Genomic DNA, 19,708 nt, shown 5'->3' on the forward strand with positions numbered 1-19,708 from the left:
TGCCATCCCTGATTAGTCAATGCCATACACAAGTAAGAAAGATCTGCTAAGCATTTAATATGCAATCAATGTCCACATTTAGTAACCAACATGCCTCAACAACAACCACGCATGTCATATACAGAGGATGCAGTTTTCTTACCTCTGGTTCGAGCGAGAAATAGAACAAGAACGACTCCTAAGAACGATCGACCTTTAGATTCCTTAGTGGTTACCTAATCATAACCAATTATAACCTCCATTAATGAAAATCAACAATGAAAGGGTCTTGACCTAAACCCCACTCTCGGAACTCGAAACGTACCCACACGGTGAGTAGATTCGATCCTGGGCTTTAAGGATTGAAACCCCGAGCCAAACAGCCTTAACAACACTCAAAACGAGATTCTGAAGGAACAGAGTAGAACTACTCACTAGCGCCCCAGCGCTCTTCTCAGAACCCCAAACCGCCCAAGCCTCCCCTGGGTAGCGCTGTAGCGCCCCCTTATGGGCACTGTAGCGCTACACCCAGCCAGATCAACCCCTGAACCTTCTTCCTTCGACTCCTTCAACTCCAACTCGATTCCAATGCTTCCAAACCTCATTTTTGGTGCCAAATGAACCCAAAAACCATCCCCACAATCCCTAAGCATCACAACCACAAGAACCATAGCCAAAAACTCCCAACAAAACCAATCATCCAACCTAGAAATCTCAACTGAAAACCAAAGCAAAAATAGAGAAAACCAGGAATCTAATGCTAGAAACCTACCTCAAGTTCAGATTATGATGCTCTTCAATGGTGGAACACACTCCCAAGCTCTTAAGACTTATTTCCCAAGCTTGATTCCTCAACTTAAGCTCAAAAATCCAAGAAGAAAAAGAGAGAAAATAGGTAAGGGAGAAGGTTTTTTCTATGCTCTGTTTTCCCCTTCCTTCTACAGCCTTCAATGGCTTAAATCTATCCTAGGGGCGAAAAGACCAAAATACCCCTAGGTCAAATAAAGATTTCTAAAGGCTCCCAAGGGCAAAATCAACCATTTCCACCTATTTCGTTAATCATAATTAACGCTCTCCAATTCCCGTTATTCTTGATATTCTCAAACACCAATAATTCATATCTCGTTACCCTTTAATTCCTGGCAACGCTCTAATCATTAAAATCACCCCGAGACTCACCCCGAGCCCCGAACTTAAACCTGTTATGACTAAACCGCTAATTTATATTCAAAGATCGTCTCATGCCGAATAGCTCGAACAAATCAACATTATAATGTGGTCTCAACAATGTGTAATGGACATGCATACAAATATACAATTACGCCCTCAACGAGCCAAACCACCAGAACACCCCTGTAATGAAATGTGGACCCACATGCATGCATTTAACATCATATTATAATATAATTCACATAAATATGCATATAATCATTTAATGGCATAATTAAACAATTATGGCCCTCCCGACCTACTAATCCAGCCATTAAATGACATTAGGGATTTTGGGGCGTTACAAATACCCTCCCCACTAACACTACCCACCACCTGTTGTACTTGCATCTGACAATACTGTCAGTTTGTACTTTAAAACTTTAAATTTGTAACAAAATATAAAACAAAAAACTCAACTGGTCAACAAAACTTTCACCTGCAGGTTTCAACCCAATTAAAAAATCAATAAAGTATATGGGACCCACTCATTCCGTACAACGGAACGCATTTCTTTTTTGGCAAGAACGACACAAAATCAATTGCCTATATATATAATTCTAGTAATTATTACCCTACAAAAAAATCTAATAATTAATACTCATAGTATTAACATTGTAATGGTAAATAATAATTATATACATCATTCGGTGCCTAGTGTGGCGTGTTGTGACATGACACACCTCCAGGGGGCCATTTTATATGTATGAGCATGCCTTGGTGCTTGATCATTAGTCAAGTCTTGCACCAAGCAACCTCATAGGGTAGGGTAGGGTAGTGGCTGTTATATTATTTTATAATATAATGCAATATTATATTATATTATAATATAATGTTTTAGATTAAATAAATGTGACAAAGAGTGTCGCATATTGTAACATATAAATAGAGAGTTACAATATTTAGATATATGAGATATATCCAAATAATGTAACATATTTGGTGTTACAAATTTGTAACTTCCAAATATTACCCTTTATTGTGTAAATTTGGTGTTACACAATATTGAGATGAATTTCATAAAGCCATTTGAGAAATGGTTGTTAGAGATATGATTTTAACCCCAATAATATGTTTTGGGGGTTACAAAATCATTTGGGAGGGTTTGGAACCGTTTGGAAAAACATCACATTTTTAAGTGCTGAAACTGGGATGTGGTCGCGGCCACTGATGTCCCTGGTCGCGGCCACAGGAGCATTTCAGGCCATTTTTCAGTTTTTTCCAAAAGTATTGAACGTTTCCAAAAACCCAAATAACTCCCAAATCTCATTTTTAATTCCATATTAATCCAATTAAACATTGGTAACAGCCATGGGGGTTGATGGAATTTGAAATTCGAAGGGTGTCTCTAAACTCTATAAATAGGAGCCTATAGCTCACTTGAAAGACACAACATTTCTATCCATTAGAGCACTTGGCTAGAAATACATTGAGGCTTGATTATTCCAGAAAGCATTTCCAATATCTATGAGAGATCCCTTAGTGCTTGATTTAGAGGGAAATAAGCTTTTGGACAAAGGTTTCAAACCTTGTTAAAGTTGGTGATCCCCAACACTCTTCACTTTGGCTGTGTGAGTGAGAGTTCTTAGTTCATTGTTCTTATTCGTGTTCTTTTATTCTATTGCTTTTCACTTCTTCTATTATTCTATATTTACTCTTTTATATGTATCTTTTGTTTTAGAGTTGTAATCTCATCTATATCTTTCATTCTACAACTTCTAGTTTATTTGTATCTTTTTGTCTTGGAGTTGTATCTTCTACCTCTTTCTCTATATTTACATGTAATTTTTGTCATAGAGTTGTAACACTTTTTAATCAATAATATTTATTTGTAATATTTAGTTTAGAGTTGTAATTATTTTACCTATTTCCATTGTGGCAATCTATTTTTTCCTAACAGTGGCAATTTTGTAATTATGCATATGTCTCCAAAAAAAAATCATATATTTTACTGGGAAGACCTTGTATCCCTAGAAGGCTCCTTAAGGGGAGGTGACCTGGTGACTTAGGGAAGCACCATGGCCACCAGCAGATAGGTGCCAAAGTTGTGTACTCCCTTGCCCTATCAAGGCCTTATATGAATAAAACGATGTTTATCCATGTCCCTTTGTGGATGCTTTCTTTAGGGTCTATGTGTTGCATGTTTGTTACCTTCGTTAGGTCATCGCGTGCCACTTGCCTATGTTGTATGCTCTAGTTGTTGTGTGGGATGTTGTCCTTGGATGGCTTGCTTTGTGCTTGCTCATGCTTCGTCGTTGCCTTTACATGTACGAGATTGTAATGTGGCTAACCGTTGGGTTTGTTTGCCGTAGGTGTGAATTTTAGGCTGACTTGCTAGGTGAGAGTGCTAACAACTGTTGCACGTTCCGTCAATTCGAGTAGTGAAGTTGGCGGCCTGTGACAGTTGGTATCAGAGCCAGGTTAGAGAAAGCTTGGTGACCCTGCATGATGGTGAGCAATACTCAAAGGATCGAAGCACTGGAGAGGCGTGTTGGAGAGCTCGATGGCTTGGATGAGAGGGTCAGGGAACTCAACTCTGTCAGGCTAGAACCGGAGACCAACAACACAAAAAACCGCGTGGCGGTGATTGAGCGAGATACGACCAATCTACTAGCCCGCATAACTACAATCGAGCGAAAGGAGAAGCTTTCAAGCACATCCAATAGTCCTCAGAGGGAGGAACATATTGAGGCAGTGGAACGGGCGGTGAAAGACCTTCATGAACCACTAAATGACCTCGTAGAGAATTGTAGGGGGTTAGTTGAGGCATTGAAGGACGAGATGTTGGAGATGAACACTAAGCTGATCCTTATAAAAAAATGTCATCTGCATGTGTTTTATTTATTTTGTGAATGTTCTCAAAACTCACTCAATGTGCTTCAACATTCATCCTGATGTACTCATTTGTATTACTCAACATTCACAGTAGGTATTATTATGTACTTTAATATAATACAAATCTCCCTCCATAAATGTACGTGCATTAAGATAATAATACCCTCCCCACTAACACTACCCTCCACCTACTGTACTTGCATCTGATAATAATGTCACAGTTTGTACTTTAAAACTTTAAATTTGTAACAAAATATAAAACAAAAAACTCAACCATTCAACAAAACTTTCACCTGCAGGTTTCAACCCAATTAAAAAATCAATAAATTATATGGGACCCACTCATTCCGTACAACGGAACGTATTTCATTTTTGGCAAGAACGACACAAAATCAATTGCCTATATATATATAATTCTAATAATTATTACCCTACAAAAAATATCTAATAATTATTACTCATAGTATTAATATTGTAATGGTAAATAATAATTATATACATCATTCGGTGCCTAGTGTGGCGTGCTGCGACATGACACACCTCCAGAGGGCCATTTTGTATGTATGAGCATGCCTTGGTGCTTGATCATTAGTCAAGTCTTGCACCAAGCAACCTCATGGGGTAGGGTAGAGGCAATTTTGTAATTATGCATATGTCTCCCACACAAAAATCATATATGTTACTGGGAAGACCTTGTATCCCTAGAAGGCTCCATAGAGGGAGGTGACCTGGTGACTTAGGGAAGCACCATGGCCACCAGCAGATAGGGGCCAAAGCTGTGTACTCCCTTGCTTTATCAAGGCCTTATATGAATAAAACGATGTTTACCCATGTCCTTTTGTGTTTGCTTTCTTTATGGTCTATGTGTTGCATGTTTGTTACCTTCGTTAGGCCATCGCGTGCCACTTGCCTATGTTGTATGCTCTAGTTGTTGTGTGGGATGTTGTCCTTGGATGGCTTGCTTTGTGCTTACTCATACTTCGTCATTGCCCTTACATGTGTGAGACTTGTAACATGGCTAACCGTTGGGTTTGTTTGCCGCAGGTGTGAATTTTAGGCTACTTGCTTGCTCAGAGTGCTAACATGTGTCACATGTTCCGTCAATTCGAGTAGTGAAGTTGGCGGCCCGTGACAGTTGGTATCAGAGCCAGGTTAGAGAAAGATTGGTGACCCTGCATGATGGTGAGCAACACTCAAAGGAGCGAAGCGCTGGAGAGGCGCATTGGAGAGCTAGATGGCCTGGACGAGAGGGTCAGAGATCTCAACTCTATCAGGTTAGAACCAGAGACCAACAACACACAAAACCGCGTGGCAGTGCTGGAGCGAGATATGACCAATCTACTAGCCCGGATAACTACAATCGAGCGAAGGGAGAACCTTTCAAGCACATCCAATAGTCCTCAGAGGGAGGAACATATTGAGGCAGTGGAACTGGCGGTGAAAGACCTTCAAGAAGCACTAAATGACCTCTTAGAGAATTGTAGGGAGTCAGTTGAGGCATTGAAGGACAAGATGTTAGAGATGAACACTAAGCTGAACCTTATAAAAAAATGTCATATGCATGCATTTTATTTATTTTGTGAATGTTCTCAAAACTCACTCAATGTGCTTCAACATTCATCCTGATGTACTCATTTGTATTACTCAACGTTCACAGTACGTATTATTATGTACTTTAATATAATACAAATCTCCCTCCATAAATGTACGTGCATTAAGATAATAATACCCTCCCCACTAACACTACCCTCCACCTGCTGTACTTCCATTTGATAATAATGTCACATTTTGTACTTTAAAACTTTAAATTTGTAACAAAATATAAAACAAAAAACTCAACTGGTCAATAAAACTTTCAAAACTTTCACCTGCAGGTTTCAACCCAATTAAAAAATCAATAAAGCATATGGGACCCACTCCTTCCATACAACGGAACGCATTTCATTTTTGCAAGTACGACACAAAATCAATTGCCTATATATATAATTCTAATAATTATTAACCTACAAAAAAAATCTAATAATTATTACTCATAGTATTAATATTGTAATGGTAAATAATAATTATATACATCATTCGGTGCCTAGCTACCTTGTTGAGAAAGAAAATAAACAAAGAAATGTGTTTGGTACGTGCGAGGGGGCAATCCTTTTATTTTCTGGTAGAATCAATTTTTTATCGGTACTACGAGTCAAAGAAATGGACTCTTGTCCTTTGAATTTTTTTAATTTAAAGAGCAAGACGTGCATAAATACTTTGACTTTCTTTCCATTCTAAATTATAGAGAGATACCACTTTCTTCTATAAGAAGTATGTTTGCTACTAAGAGAGTTTTATTTTGGAATTTTTTCATGAGATTTCTCATAATTATTTGTTTAGATAAAAAGTTGTATGTTGTTATAACATTTGTCCTAATATAATATTAGTTCAAGTTATATTGAGGATGAGCAATTTAAATTAGGGTGTAAACATTCAAATTAAATTAAGTAAAACTGTAAAAAAAATCTAATTAAATGTCATAGTAATAATACATAATAATGAAGACAATGGGTTTTTATGTCCTAACCCCAAATCATGAAATAATAATAGAATTAGATATTTCTATAATTTTTTTCTATTATTTTAGTTTAATTTGTTTGATTTTGTTTTTGCTTTTAAATTTGAGATTTTTTAAGAGGTAATGATTTTTTTTAAGAAAAAAAATGTCAAAAATTATCTTTTATTTTTTTTATTTTAAAAGTATTTAATAAATTAAAATGGACAAAAAAATTAGTTAATGAGTTAAATAATTTTTTAAACTAGTTATTGAGTTGTGTCATAAACTTCTCTTCTTTGAACTAACTTAGCCGAAGAAAATGATTAAGGATCACCATGGCGAAACTAATTTTTGCTGCAAAAATAATTGTTTTGTGAATTAAGTACAACTTTTAATAGGATTTAGCGATTTTTTCATTAAATTTTCTATAATTAATTAATGCCTCGAATGTGGAAAGGCCATTAAAATTTAGAGATTTCCGTAATAATATGTATATATATATATATTTATATTAGTAGTAATGTGGATTATTGTAGGTTTTTGGACTTTATCCAAAAAAAAAAAAAAGTTAGCATGTGAAAATCATTGATTCAAAGAATGAAATAATTATTTTCGAAGGCCACTTTGAAAAAAAGTTGAAATAAGCTGCCCTTTAGCAGTTTTTAAAACTTTTGCTCACTTTCTCTCGCGCCTATGAAGCTTTGCTTGATCGAGGGGACAACAAATTAAAAGCATTTATAAGGTATAGCTATATATGGTCATATTATTAGTTTGGACACTACGAGTGCTCATTTAGTACCACATCGATCTATTACTACACATAGGGTAGTGATGTACGTACAATATTGAATTATCATGTATTAATTATGGTGTTATTTATACCTACTACATAGGGATGTTTTAGTAATTTTAGTTATTATTTTTATGATGTATAATTTGTATTCTGAAAATTAAAACTCTCATATATGCGAAAGAAAATCTAAATGTTCCCTAAAAAGAAATAGTAAAACATTTATAGCCATAAACGTGTTCGGCTCAAAATAGTTTTAGTGTCAGCAATATCTTTCCTTTTCCAAGCCTTAAGATTTGATTTTTAATATTTGGTTTTCTTTTTCTTTTCTTTTCTTTCTAGAGGAGGTCCAGAAATATATGTAGATAACACAATTGACAAATGGAAAAATAAATAAATAAGAAAGAGAATATTGGAAGAGAAATTTCAAGGTATATGTACTATAATATACTGAAATTTTTTAAAATACCAACATAAGTTACTATCCCAAATATATAAAACTTTTAATTTTTTGGACAAAAATACCCCTAACATTCAAACACTCCCTCTCTCTCAGTTCGAACTCTCTCTCTTTCTCTCTCTCTCTAACGTCTTTCATTCTCTCACATTCTCGCTATCTTTCTCATTATAATCTTGTAGAACTCGAAAAAATACTCTAATTCTCAAGGTCCTCCTCCAAGAACCAATAATTCAGGACCAAGATTTGTGTGCCAGTTGTGTCTTCAACCAGGTCATGGTGCATATCAATCTTATCGCCGTTTTGATCCAAATCTGCCTGCACCAACATCCAATCCCTATGCATCTAATGCCAACTCGTCAACTATGGTGGCCAACACTCAAATAGTTGTGGATGATACCTGGCTTCTTAACTCAGGAGCATCTCATCATCTCACACCAGCTCCCTCCACGCTTGACCATGTTGATCCCTACACTGTTATTGCTTCCATCACGGTTGGAAATGGTAATTCCTTATTGTCAATTAAATCTGTTGGTTAGTCTCATATTCACACTTCCGCTCATTCTTTTCAATTTCAAAATGTTTATCATGACCCTAAATTAGCCACTAATCTTCTTTCTATTTCAAAATTTTGCATAGATAGTAATGTCTTCATTGAATTTTATGCTGCCTCTTACAAAATCAAGGATCTTCATTCGAAGAAGCTTCTTCATTAAGGTTCCCTTGATCATGGCCTATAAACTCTCCAAGCTACCAATCAGTTGCACAAGTCCACTGTTTCTCATCCCAAAAGTGCCTATCTTTCCTCCACTACTTCAGCTACCAAAGCTTCTACTTTCCCTATTCAATTTCGAAGTGTAACTCAAAATTCTGTTGCAATATGGCATGTGGGTCTTCCCCATGTCCACTCTGAAATTGTAAATGTAGTTTTACAGCAATGTAATAAATCTTTTTCTTATAATAAAAATCAGATTTGCACTTCATGTCAATTAGCTAAGAGTCACAGAATTCCTTTTTCACTTTCTAATTCTCGTGCTACTCATCCCTTGCAACTCATTCATATTGATATTTGGGGTCCCTCCCCTATCCCTGTCACTGATGGCTCACGCTATTTGCTCTTGTTTCTTGATCACTTTTCTAGATTTACCTAGCTTTATGCACTTCAAACAAAAGACCAAGCCCTCCCAATGTTCAAACATTTTAAACTTCTAGTAGAAAATCAATTTAACTCATCCATTCAAGAAGTTCAATCTGACAATGATGGTGAATTCAAATCTTTTATTTCTTCCTTAACTCTAATGAAATTCACCATAGATTCTCTTGTCCCCATAATTCCACTCATAATGGTCGAGTTGAACGAAAACATTGACATGTTGTCGAGTTCGGGCTTGCTCTATTAGCTCATGCACCTTACCCCATTGTTATTGGCTCTTTGTCTTTAGAGTTGTTGTGTACATTATCAACAGATTACTAACCAAAGTGCTAAAAGGTCAATCCCTATTTCAGGTTTTGTACAATAAAACCCCTAACTACTCCTTATTCCGTGCATTTGGTTGCTTATGTTTCCCATGTCTTCGTCCTTATAATAAAAATAAATTGTAGTGTCTCAATGGGGATTTACATGTTCCAAGGTTGACCCGTCTCACTTTGTTCTCCATCATCCTCAATACAGCTTATTCATCTTGGTCTATGTAGATGACATCATAATTACAGGCAGTAAATTTCTTAGTTGCATCAGCAATTTTCCATAAGAGATCTTGTTCAGCTCCACTATTTCCGTGGAGTTGAAGTTACTAAGTCACCTGGACAGCTTCATCTATGTCAACAAAAATATGTCTCTGATATTCTTCATAGCATTGACATGTATGACTCTAAGCCAGCCCTTACTCCAGGTGTGGTTGGCAAACCTTTATCTCGAAATGATGGAGAATTACTCGAGGATGCTACTGAAGACAGAAGAACTATAGGGTCTCTGCAAAATCTCACCTTAACGCATCCAGACATTGCCTTTGTCGTGAATAGAGAATGTCAATTCACGCAATCTCCAACCTCAGTTCATTGGCTTGCTGTTAAATGCATTCTAAGGTACCTCAGAGGGACCATCTCTCATGGCATCACTCTATCATTTGCCCCCAATTTACATCTTGCTGCCTTTACTAATGCGAACTGAGCATCAAACCCTGATGACCGCAAGAGTACTGGAATGTGTTGTGTCTTCCTAAGTGATAGAATTGTTTCATGGTCTTCTGCCATGCAAAAGGTTGTCTCGAGGAGTAGCACTGAGTCTGAGTTTAGAGCCATTGCCAACGCCTCTGCTAAATTGTCTTGGTTCAAAAAGTTGTTTACTGATCTGAGATTACCAATTGCAGGTACTCCAATCTTGTGGTGCGCAATATATCTGCCACTCAGCTTGCCTCCAACCCCATCTTCATGCAAGTACCAAACACATTGGAATAGATTTCTATTTCATTTGTGATATGGTGCAATAGGAAGGAGATCACCTTGTATAATAATAATAATAATATAGTTTTTTTATTTATTAAAATTTGGTGTATTTTATTAAAAAATTAGTATTTTTAGTGTTAGAATCTAAGTGGATCGAATAAATGTAGTTGGTTGGTTTAATCATCATGGACCGTATACTAGTATATATTTCATTTTGCATAACAAAAAACAATAAGAATTACAATAATAATAATAAGATGTATACTAATTACATTTTCACACTATTTTTATACCTCATTGTAATAAATATTAGTTTATTTAGTTTTGTTTTGTATGTGGTCAAATATGGTGAGTATTTTAATATTTTATGTTTTTCCAAATTTAAATTAATTTTATTTGATTTGAAAATGCAACTTTTCAGCATTTCCCCTTGGTAATAAGAATCAACATGTTCAATAACTTCCATTTTTTTTAAAAAAACCTCCCACCTTCTTTTCTTTCTCTCTCCAAAAACCATTCAAACTCTTTCTCTTCCTTCCCAAGGCCGGCCCTAGGCATGGTGGGCTAGGTCCATGCCCCTAGGACCCCAATATATAAAGAGATTTTTTCTATAATGACCAAAAAGTAATAAAAACTAACATAATTACTATAGCACAGAATTTTTTTACTTCTTACCAAAAATAAAATTGAAAATTACAAAAATACTATTTCATCTTTCTCGGTCTCTCTCTCCACGCGGCACGGTATACTCTCTGTCAAGGATTACCCATGATGACTTCCGGCTGCAACAACATCCAATCTCCACCGCAAACAACAACGAAACTGCAGCCAAAAACTCTATCATGAAACCAACGACGATTTCGAATCCAAACAACGGTGATGGTCGACCTAAATCAACGACAAAGCTACAGACACTACAAGAATTGACCACATTAGCAGCGGGCGCCTCCGCCGCTAATAAGGGTGACATCCGCCGCTAATGCTTATTAGCAGCGGGGATCCGCCGCTAATACCCTGCCTCAAATCATTTGTCACTAATAATGATTATTAGCGGCGGACTGACACACCCGCCATTGATATAATATTATTAGCGGCGAATATTAGCAGCATAGCCCGCCGCTAATACATATGTCAGATACATTATTATTAGTTGCGGGGTTCGCCGCTAATATTGTTTTTATAATATATTTTAAATTTTATTTGAAATAAATTAATATTTATTAAATTTAATTATTTTTAAAAATAATTCATAAGAAAATTTAACAAAATAAGCATTTAATTAATTTAAACAGAACTAACATTAAAATTAATGTGAATAGTTTTAATATTTATCAACCTAGCTAATATCGCTATTGTCATTAAAAATAAATACAGTATTAATTCAGTCCAAATACATAAACTAATAACTAAATAAAATCATTAAGATTAATATTGAAATTGTCCTCATCTTCAACATTTTTGTGTGGTTGTGAGGGCGACGGCTGTGGCTGTGGTGGTGAAGGAATATAAGGTGGCTGTGATGATCGTCCGAGAGTGAGGTCCCCAAACTGATCTCGAGGCTATGGCTGCGACCCACCCCCAAACTCACCATATCTCACATATGGTTGCTGCGACGAACCTCCAACCTCCCCATACCTAACATTAGGTAGCGGAGGCTGCATCGATCCTCCTTGAAAATCGGTAAAGCTAAAATATAGTGGAGGAGACTGGGAAGAGCGTCCAAAAATGTATTGGTTTTTATACTGAGGAGGTTGTTCCAACGACACATGTGGCGGATACGGTGGACGAGGCTGGTACTGCTGCTGTGCGGATACTGTGAAGGAGGCTGATACTGCTACTGTGGCGGTGTATGAAGGTCAGGATTGGCAGTGTTACTCTGAGAAGACGAACCACCTTCGGATTGTGGTGGCAAATACCTCTGCAGAAAACGGTCAACCATGATTTCCCAATGTTGTCCAAGTCTTGTCAATCGCCATCTAAAGTGTTATAAGAGTGTAAGTTTTAGTAATGTGAATAGGAATGGATAACAAAGGAGATTTGTTATCATTTTTGAAATCTTATGCAATATTATAATATATTATGCTATTTTATGATGTTTTATTAGATAATGTTATTTATAAACAAATTAATATTTTTTCCTAAACTAATTTATTATTTATTCTTAATTTTTAAAACTTTTATTAAATATAATTATCAATTTCTATATTCATGTAATTTATAACTATTTAATATTAGATAATGTTATTCAATAAACAAATTAAATTAAATTATTTAATTAAATAATATTATATCAAACTTTTATTATTTAATTAATTAAATTAATAAAAAAATAATTAAAAATACACTTTTTGTTTATTCATAATTTTTTAATTTGTAATAATATTAATAATAATTTTGCAAATTAATTATTATTTGACTTTTAGACTAATTTATTTTTTTAAATAATTAGATAAATTTTATTAATCTTTTTCATTAATTATTTTATTAATAATATTTTAAACTTATTATTTCTGTGCCGATATCCCTGTAATTGATGGTTGTAGTCAACAACCATCAATCACAAGCATACTGGAACAGAGAAAATAAATTAACTACTAATTAATTTTTTTTGTTCTATTTTTACAAATTATAATTATAATAATTTTACAAATTAATTATTGTTTAATTTTTGTGAAACATGTTCAATGCAAGAGTTTTTTTTCTTTTTCAGATAGTAGGGGACAAAATCTAAAATCTTTGTGTCAATCCTCTCAAATATTAGTTTTTTTGCTAACGTTTTTATTTCAAAAGCAAAAAGTTTTTTTTTTTTTAAATAATGGACTTTAAACATTAACCACAAAAAATGTGACATAATTTTCTTTTCGATTTCAAAATGTCGTAAATAAAATACCAAATTTTGAAAAGAAAATGTTTTAGAAATATGTGACATTGTTTTTGTAAAGAAGCCTTCTAAATTTTCAATAAATCAGAGAGCATTATCAGCATTAAAAAAACTATTCCAAATAAAAAGAAACTAGGAACACAAAGCCAAAACAGAGAATTGTCCACATAATGCAAAAATGACAGATTCATCATTAAAAAATACTAACAAGTAACAACAATTCAACAACAAAGTACCAAATATAAAATCTAAAATCAAAATACATCAATGACAGTAGTCCAAAATATCGATATCAACATAAATCATAAAAAAATACCTCTGACCCACCAAGCCAATAGTCTGAAATTCCTAAAGCCACCAAGTGTAATATGAAAATGACAGCCACTAAGACCAATCACAAAAGAGTCACTGCCAAAACCAAAGTTATATATGTCACTAATTTCTTATTTCAGTATAAGCACAATATATTTCTAATGCATGAAGAATTATAATTGCCTACTAGTTTTCAGTGAGACCAGAGAGAGTATTCCATTTCCATTTCCATGAAGACACTATTTAACGATAGTTATTTATTGAAATATTTATTTTTTTTAATAAATTATCTTTAGACTCATATATATTATATTGGCCAACAATTGTTCTCTCATAAAAAGAAGGGAAGATAACATTCACATTAGCCCTTAAATCTGACTTAGGTTCATATTTGGCTTATTTATGTGGTTTGAAATCACTCCGATTTATAGTAACAGATGGTGGTCGGTCTAGGGTTCTAGAAAATTACAAAATCAATTACTTGAGCCAAATTCATTGAAATAAAGAGAATGAAAAAATATACACGAAGAGAATACAGACCCATCACATCACAACACACAAAACATAGTCTCAAGTGAATAAAACAACGAAATTAAACTAGACCAAGAACAACGGTCCAGATATAAAGATAACAACTACTCTGAAAAAAAGCTAAAACTACAACAACAATAAACACAACTGACCACAGACGCGAAGAGGTGGAATATTTTGGAAGATAGTGGAATGTTGCTGTGTAATCGTCTACCAGTCGAAGAGAAGACGGAGAAGACGCGAAGAAGAAAGGAGAACAGATGCGAAGAGGTGGTGCCAATTTGATTTGTATGCATAAGCATTAGCGGCGGGACCCGCCGTTATTAGTTTCTCCCCCGCCATTAATATTATTAGCGGCGAGTAGCCCGCCTCTAATAAATGTGATTACCCACCGCTAATACTATTAGCGGCGGATAGTCCACCTCTAATACAGGTGATTATCCGCCGCTAATAAATTTTAAAAACTGTTCCCGGGCATTTAATTAGGCATATTAGCGGTGAAGCCTCCGCCGCTAATAGTGGCACAGTCCGCCGCTAATATATTTTTTAATATTTTTATAAATACTCACTTATTTTTAGCGGCAGACCCCCAATTCCGCCTCTAATAGACTGTACAATACAGGCGGACTTGGTCTGCCACTAATACTTACGCCACTAATACGCTTTATTGTTGTAGTGAGATGATTACGATCTGAAACAACACCCAACTACATACAATTCAAATATGAAAAATAACACCACAACGACAAATCTCATCTGAAAAACAAACTCACATCTACAACTCGATCTCGATCTGAGAAACCAGCAACAACAATGGCATACTGTTTGATTATGGGCAGAACGGTTTACAACTAAAAGACAACAACATCTATATTGAAAATGGCTAAACACATTCAATTTATGGGGAAAACATGTCAACTATAAGGTAAGCAGCAAAAAACCCCAACAAAAACTAAAAAATTAATTCATCAAAACTTCCTTAATAATCTCATAATATTTGCTTCAATTTTGTAGAAAAATTCAGATCAAGGAAGAAATTGTTGGAAAATAGTTGTTGTAACAATTAATCTATAGAGTCCAAGAACTTTACTTAGCTAGTTAGATAGTAGTAATAATAGTAATAGTTGTAGTATTTTTATGACTGGGGATTTTGGTTCAGACCGAGATTTAATTGGACACTCGTAGTAACACTTGTAGATTTTATAAGTTTAACCTATAGTTTAAGAATATTAATTTTAACCTAAGGTTTGATTAATATGACTGATATTGATGGTGATATTTATTATATTATAAGGTTTAGATAGACCCAATAAGATAGTAACACTTGTCATATGTATGTTTAATGATAATTAAGTATTTTTAAGGAATAAACTTATTAAGATTAATATTTGAATATCCTAGGGTCTGTCAGCAGCTTTGAAAACGTTAGAGGACTTAGTCAAGGCTATTTACTCAATTCAAATTAAGCTGAAAATGTGCAATTTCGTGTTTAAATATTCAGCGTATGCCGATATATCGCAGCTATAGGGGGCGATATATCACAATACGGGGATACGAAAAACACGTAACTTCGCACGATCACCTCGACGAGCCTCGGGCATACTGGCCCAAGCAATATATCACCTACTAAGGGCGATATATCGGCTCCTTTGATGGATTTTTAAATGTTTTTGAAAACATTCTCATTTTAATCTTTAACCTCTTGATAAGCCCAGCATTTTTCTGACCGAGTCTTCAGCCTCTGCTGAACGATAATTCAAATATTTTTCACTTAAAAGGCCATTATTTTATTCAAGTTAAATGAAGATCTTTTCATTCTTGAACTCTATAAATAAGACCTAGTACCTAGCCATTTATTCATTCATCAAGCTAAGTTCAGAGGCTACAAGCTGCTAGGTTATTTTTGAGTGCTTAAACACTTGGGTTGGGGATTATAAGCTTATCAAACACTTGGGAAGTTAGGTTTATAGAACATTTCGGTTCGAGGTTTAGATCGATCATAGAAGCATTCAAGGCATTCCAAATTCTAGTTCATTTTGGTATTATTTTTTTTAAGTTCTTATAAGTTTTTCTACTCAAAATCCTAACTCTATTCTTTATTCTAGGTTAGGAAATCTAAGATCTTGAACATAAGGTTCTTGGTAAGTATCTTTCGATGGAATAGTTCTTTCGTTATTTTTCATCCCTTTTTCTTTAGTATACTCACCCTTTCACTGATGGTTTTTAGGAGTGTCCCAAGGTCCCAAACCTGTTCACATATCCCTGTATTTTTTTTGGTAAGGAAAATAGGATAGAATATTATATGTTATGCTATATGTTATCTTATGATTTATGTATTATATTAACTTATGATTTATGTGTTATGTTATGTATGTTGTAGACTTGGGCATATGACTTGTATAACTAACAAGCCCCAATAAATTTATGGGCATATGACTTGCTTAGCTAGCAAGCCCCACAAATCTAATGGGCATATGACTTGTTTAGTTTACGAGCCCCAAGTAATAATGGCCATTATAGTATGTGTGACATATGTTTATGATATGTTTTATTATATACGTTATGAATTTTATGTATATGATTTATGTGTTAGATTTTCCTTGCTGGGCATTAGGCTCACTCCTTTATGTTTATATGTGCAGGAAAATAGCTTTGGTGGTGGGAAAGGTTCTTTGAAGCTTAGGGATGTGTATTGAGGCGGGATGGAATCGATGGACCGAGAGTTCGATTCGAGGATGAAGTCTCTTTAATTATGGTTTTCTATGTATTTTTCCGCAATTGGTTGTAATAAGTTTTAATTAAGTTTTCATTATGTCAAGGTTATGTTTTGTTTCAAACAATGGGATCCCAATGTCCTACTTATGAATTTTATATAGTTTAAAACCTTTACCTTACAATTCTGAAATAAAGATATGTTATTTCAAATGTATGTTTTCGTAAGATTAGTATAGAAGTTAGTAATGGTCTAAAGTCTAGAGTAGTTGGGTCATTACATAATCTCATTAAAACATCATAACCAGGTATGTATTTTTCATATAGATTCTCTTCATTATTCATCCAATTATGCTAAAAAAATATATTTGATATTTATGCTAACAAATTGATTGAAGAATTTAGACTATATATATTATTTGTTGCTCTTACGTTGTTTTACAGCTGTTTGTAAGTTATTGCATATAATAACCCTGCTATTTAACATTTCAGCAAATGAAAACAATACCAATACTGATTCAGAGCAACGGAAAATGGGATGACAACAAGAATTATGTTGATTTTGAACCTAATGGGGAATCGATACCTAGAAATTGCAAAGATGAAGAACTTGTGTATACATTGTTGTTGCAGTTACGTTGCAACCCTGCAACAACACAAATGCAACTACAGTATCAAGTGAAGGACAACTACCCACCCCTCAAAATAGTGGATGATGCAAGTCTCATTTTCTACTTGCAGTAGAAAATGAACGAGTCTGACTTCACAAGATATCCACTGTGTGTGAACACAGTAGACAACATGGCAACAACATCAAATCAAATTCCATTCTACGCATATAAAGAGCCAACAATAACTGCAGAACTGACGATGATTGAGAATGGACCACGAACAACAAAATCAACAATAGAGCAACAAGAATGTGAAATAACAGAAGAAATTAATGAAACATTTGACTTCATTGACTATGCAAAGTTGGTCACTACAGAAATGTTGGAACAACTAGAGAACACCAAGAATAAGGGCCTGCTGCTTGACAATGTAGATTCACTTGTAATCACAAACCTCTGCGATCCCAAAATCGAAATTGGTCAGATCTGCAAAGACAAGGCAACACTAAAAAGTGTTCTCAGCTACTTTGCAATAACAAACCACTTCCAATACAAGGTGCTTAAATCATGCTTTAGAGAATACAACATTATTTGTTTGGACAAAAACTACAAGTGTTCCATAAGAGCATCAAGGAATGGAACAACACAAGCATTCATCGTCAGAAAATATTACAAAATACACACATGCTCTTTGGAAATCAGATTCGATGATCAACGACAAGCAACATCAAAATTAATAGGCAACTACATAAAGCCAAAGTTCCTCAACCTGAAAACAACATGCACTTCAGTAGACATCAGAGGTGACTTGAATGATAGATACAGTATAAAGATGAATTATATGAAAGCATGGAGAAGTAAGGAACATGCGCTCAACGAATTACGAGGAAATGCAAAGGAATCTTACAATCTCATACCGAGTTACTTGTACATGCTACAAAAAACCAACCCTAGAACTATAGTTGACATTGAAAAAGGAGAAGATGATAGTTCGTTGTTTCTATTCATGGCCTTGAATGCATCTTAGAGAGGCTGGGAAAAATGCAAGCCTATAATAGTTGTTGATGGCACTTTCTTGATGTCTACATATGGAGGAACGTTGCTCTCTGCTTGTGCACAGGATGCAGGAGGTAAAATATTCCCACTTGCTTTTTGTATAGCAGATTCTGAGAACAACAAGTCATGGGAGTGATTTTTCACAAAATTAAGAGAAGCATGTGAAGTTAGAGAAGACCAGTGTATAATATCATATCGACATGAAAGCATAATCAAACAAACAAACAAAGTTTTCCCATAAATAACACATGGCTACTGCATGTTCCACCTATTAAGCAACCTGAAAACAACCTACAAGAAACATGCCAATGAATATAGTGTACCTTTCTTTGCTGCAGCAACCGTGTACACAGAAAAGAAATTCAAATATCATATGAAGGAGCTTGACAACTTGGATAAGCGAATAAGGTCTTATTTACAGAAGATTGGATATCATAAATGGTCAAGATTCTACTCCCAAAAAAAAAGGTACTCAGTAATGACTTCCAATATTGTTGAGTCACTTAACGCGCCACTGTGGCAGCTAGAGAAGTACCTGTCACAACACTTTTGGAGTGTTTGTGTGGATTACTCCAAGATTGGACATACACTAATAGGAAACTAGCTCAAAAAACAATGACAAGATTGACACCAGTTGCAGAACAAGCACTCACCAACAACTTCGTATACTCTTTGAGATTAACTGTAAGATTGATCAATTTTTTAGTTTTTTTTCCAATTATTGCTGCCAATCATTATTGTTGCTATTGTGTTGCTCTAATGTTGCCACTATACCTATACAACTTATAATACAGGTAAAGCCAGAAAATGAATATCTTTTTGAGGTATTTAAAGAAGATAAGTCATGGATTGTAAATCTTAAAGAACGAATTTGCACTTGCAATAGATTTCAGAATGATGAATTTCCATGTGGTCATGCTCTTGCTGTGATGAAGGAGATGAACATAGACCCCTACGATTATTGTTCACATTACTACACAACAAAAGTATGGTTAGAAACATACAATGCAATTGTGTATCCAGTAGGGAAACAACAACATTGAGAATTACTAGACTTTTTCAAAGACATCATAGTGTTGCCTCCATTTGAAAGAGTAAAGGCTGGAAGACCAAAGAATAGAAGAATTATAGCTGCTTGGGAATCTAAAAAGAAGAACAAGTGCAGCAAGTGTGGACAAAGAGGTCATAATAGGAAGACATGTCAAACCTGAACACTAAGAAGTTGAGAATAATAATACAGCAACACAAAAAAAGATGCTAGTTTATCAAATCACCTAAATAAATAACATGGTTTCAATTTTTTTATTTCAAACACTTAAACATTGGAAGGAAATTGATTAATTCTTGTTGCTCC

General features: G+C 34.7%; 2 protein-coding genes across 5 annotated transcripts; both read left to right on the forward strand.

The window, feature by feature from the left end:
* Window positions 1-7,840: 7,840 nt before the first annotated feature.
* LOC133803424 (uncharacterized) lies at window positions 7,841-10,501 on the forward strand. Of its 4 annotated transcripts, XM_062241469.1 has the most exons (3): window positions 7,844-8,310; window positions 9,699-9,891; window positions 10,176-10,501. In XM_062241469.1, the coding sequence occupies exons 1-3, from the start codon at window positions 8,172-8,174 to the stop codon at window positions 10,261-10,263; spliced, it is 420 nt and encodes a 139-aa protein (XP_062097453.1). In that variant the 5' UTR covers window positions 7,844-8,171; the 3' UTR covers window positions 10,264-10,501. The 4 variants fall into 4 exon arrangements, 1 of the variants encoding a protein (XP_062097453.1); XR_009877938.1 differs by lacking the exon at window positions 9,699-9,891 and having other exon boundaries at window positions 7,841-8,310; XR_009877937.1 differs by lacking the exons at window positions 9,699-9,891; window positions 10,176-10,501 and adding an exon at window positions 8,446-8,795 and having other exon boundaries at window positions 7,841-8,310.
* A 7,875-nt stretch (window positions 10,502-18,376) lies between these two features.
* Window positions 18,377-19,397, forward strand: LOC133806584 (uncharacterized). Its single transcript, XM_062244674.1, has 4 exons — window positions 18,377-18,428; window positions 18,693-18,822; window positions 18,951-19,038; window positions 19,149-19,397. Exons 1-4 carry the CDS (start codon window positions 18,377-18,379, stop codon window positions 19,395-19,397), a joined length of 519 nt encoding a protein of 172 aa, XP_062100658.1.
* The last annotated feature ends 311 nt before the right edge of the window (window positions 19,398-19,708 follow it).

Source organism: Humulus lupulus, chromosome X (assembly GCF_963169125.1).
Source record: "Humulus lupulus chromosome X, drHumLupu1.1, whole genome shotgun sequence".
Taxonomy (NCBI): Eukaryota; Viridiplantae; Streptophyta; class Magnoliopsida; order Rosales; family Cannabaceae; genus Humulus; species Humulus lupulus.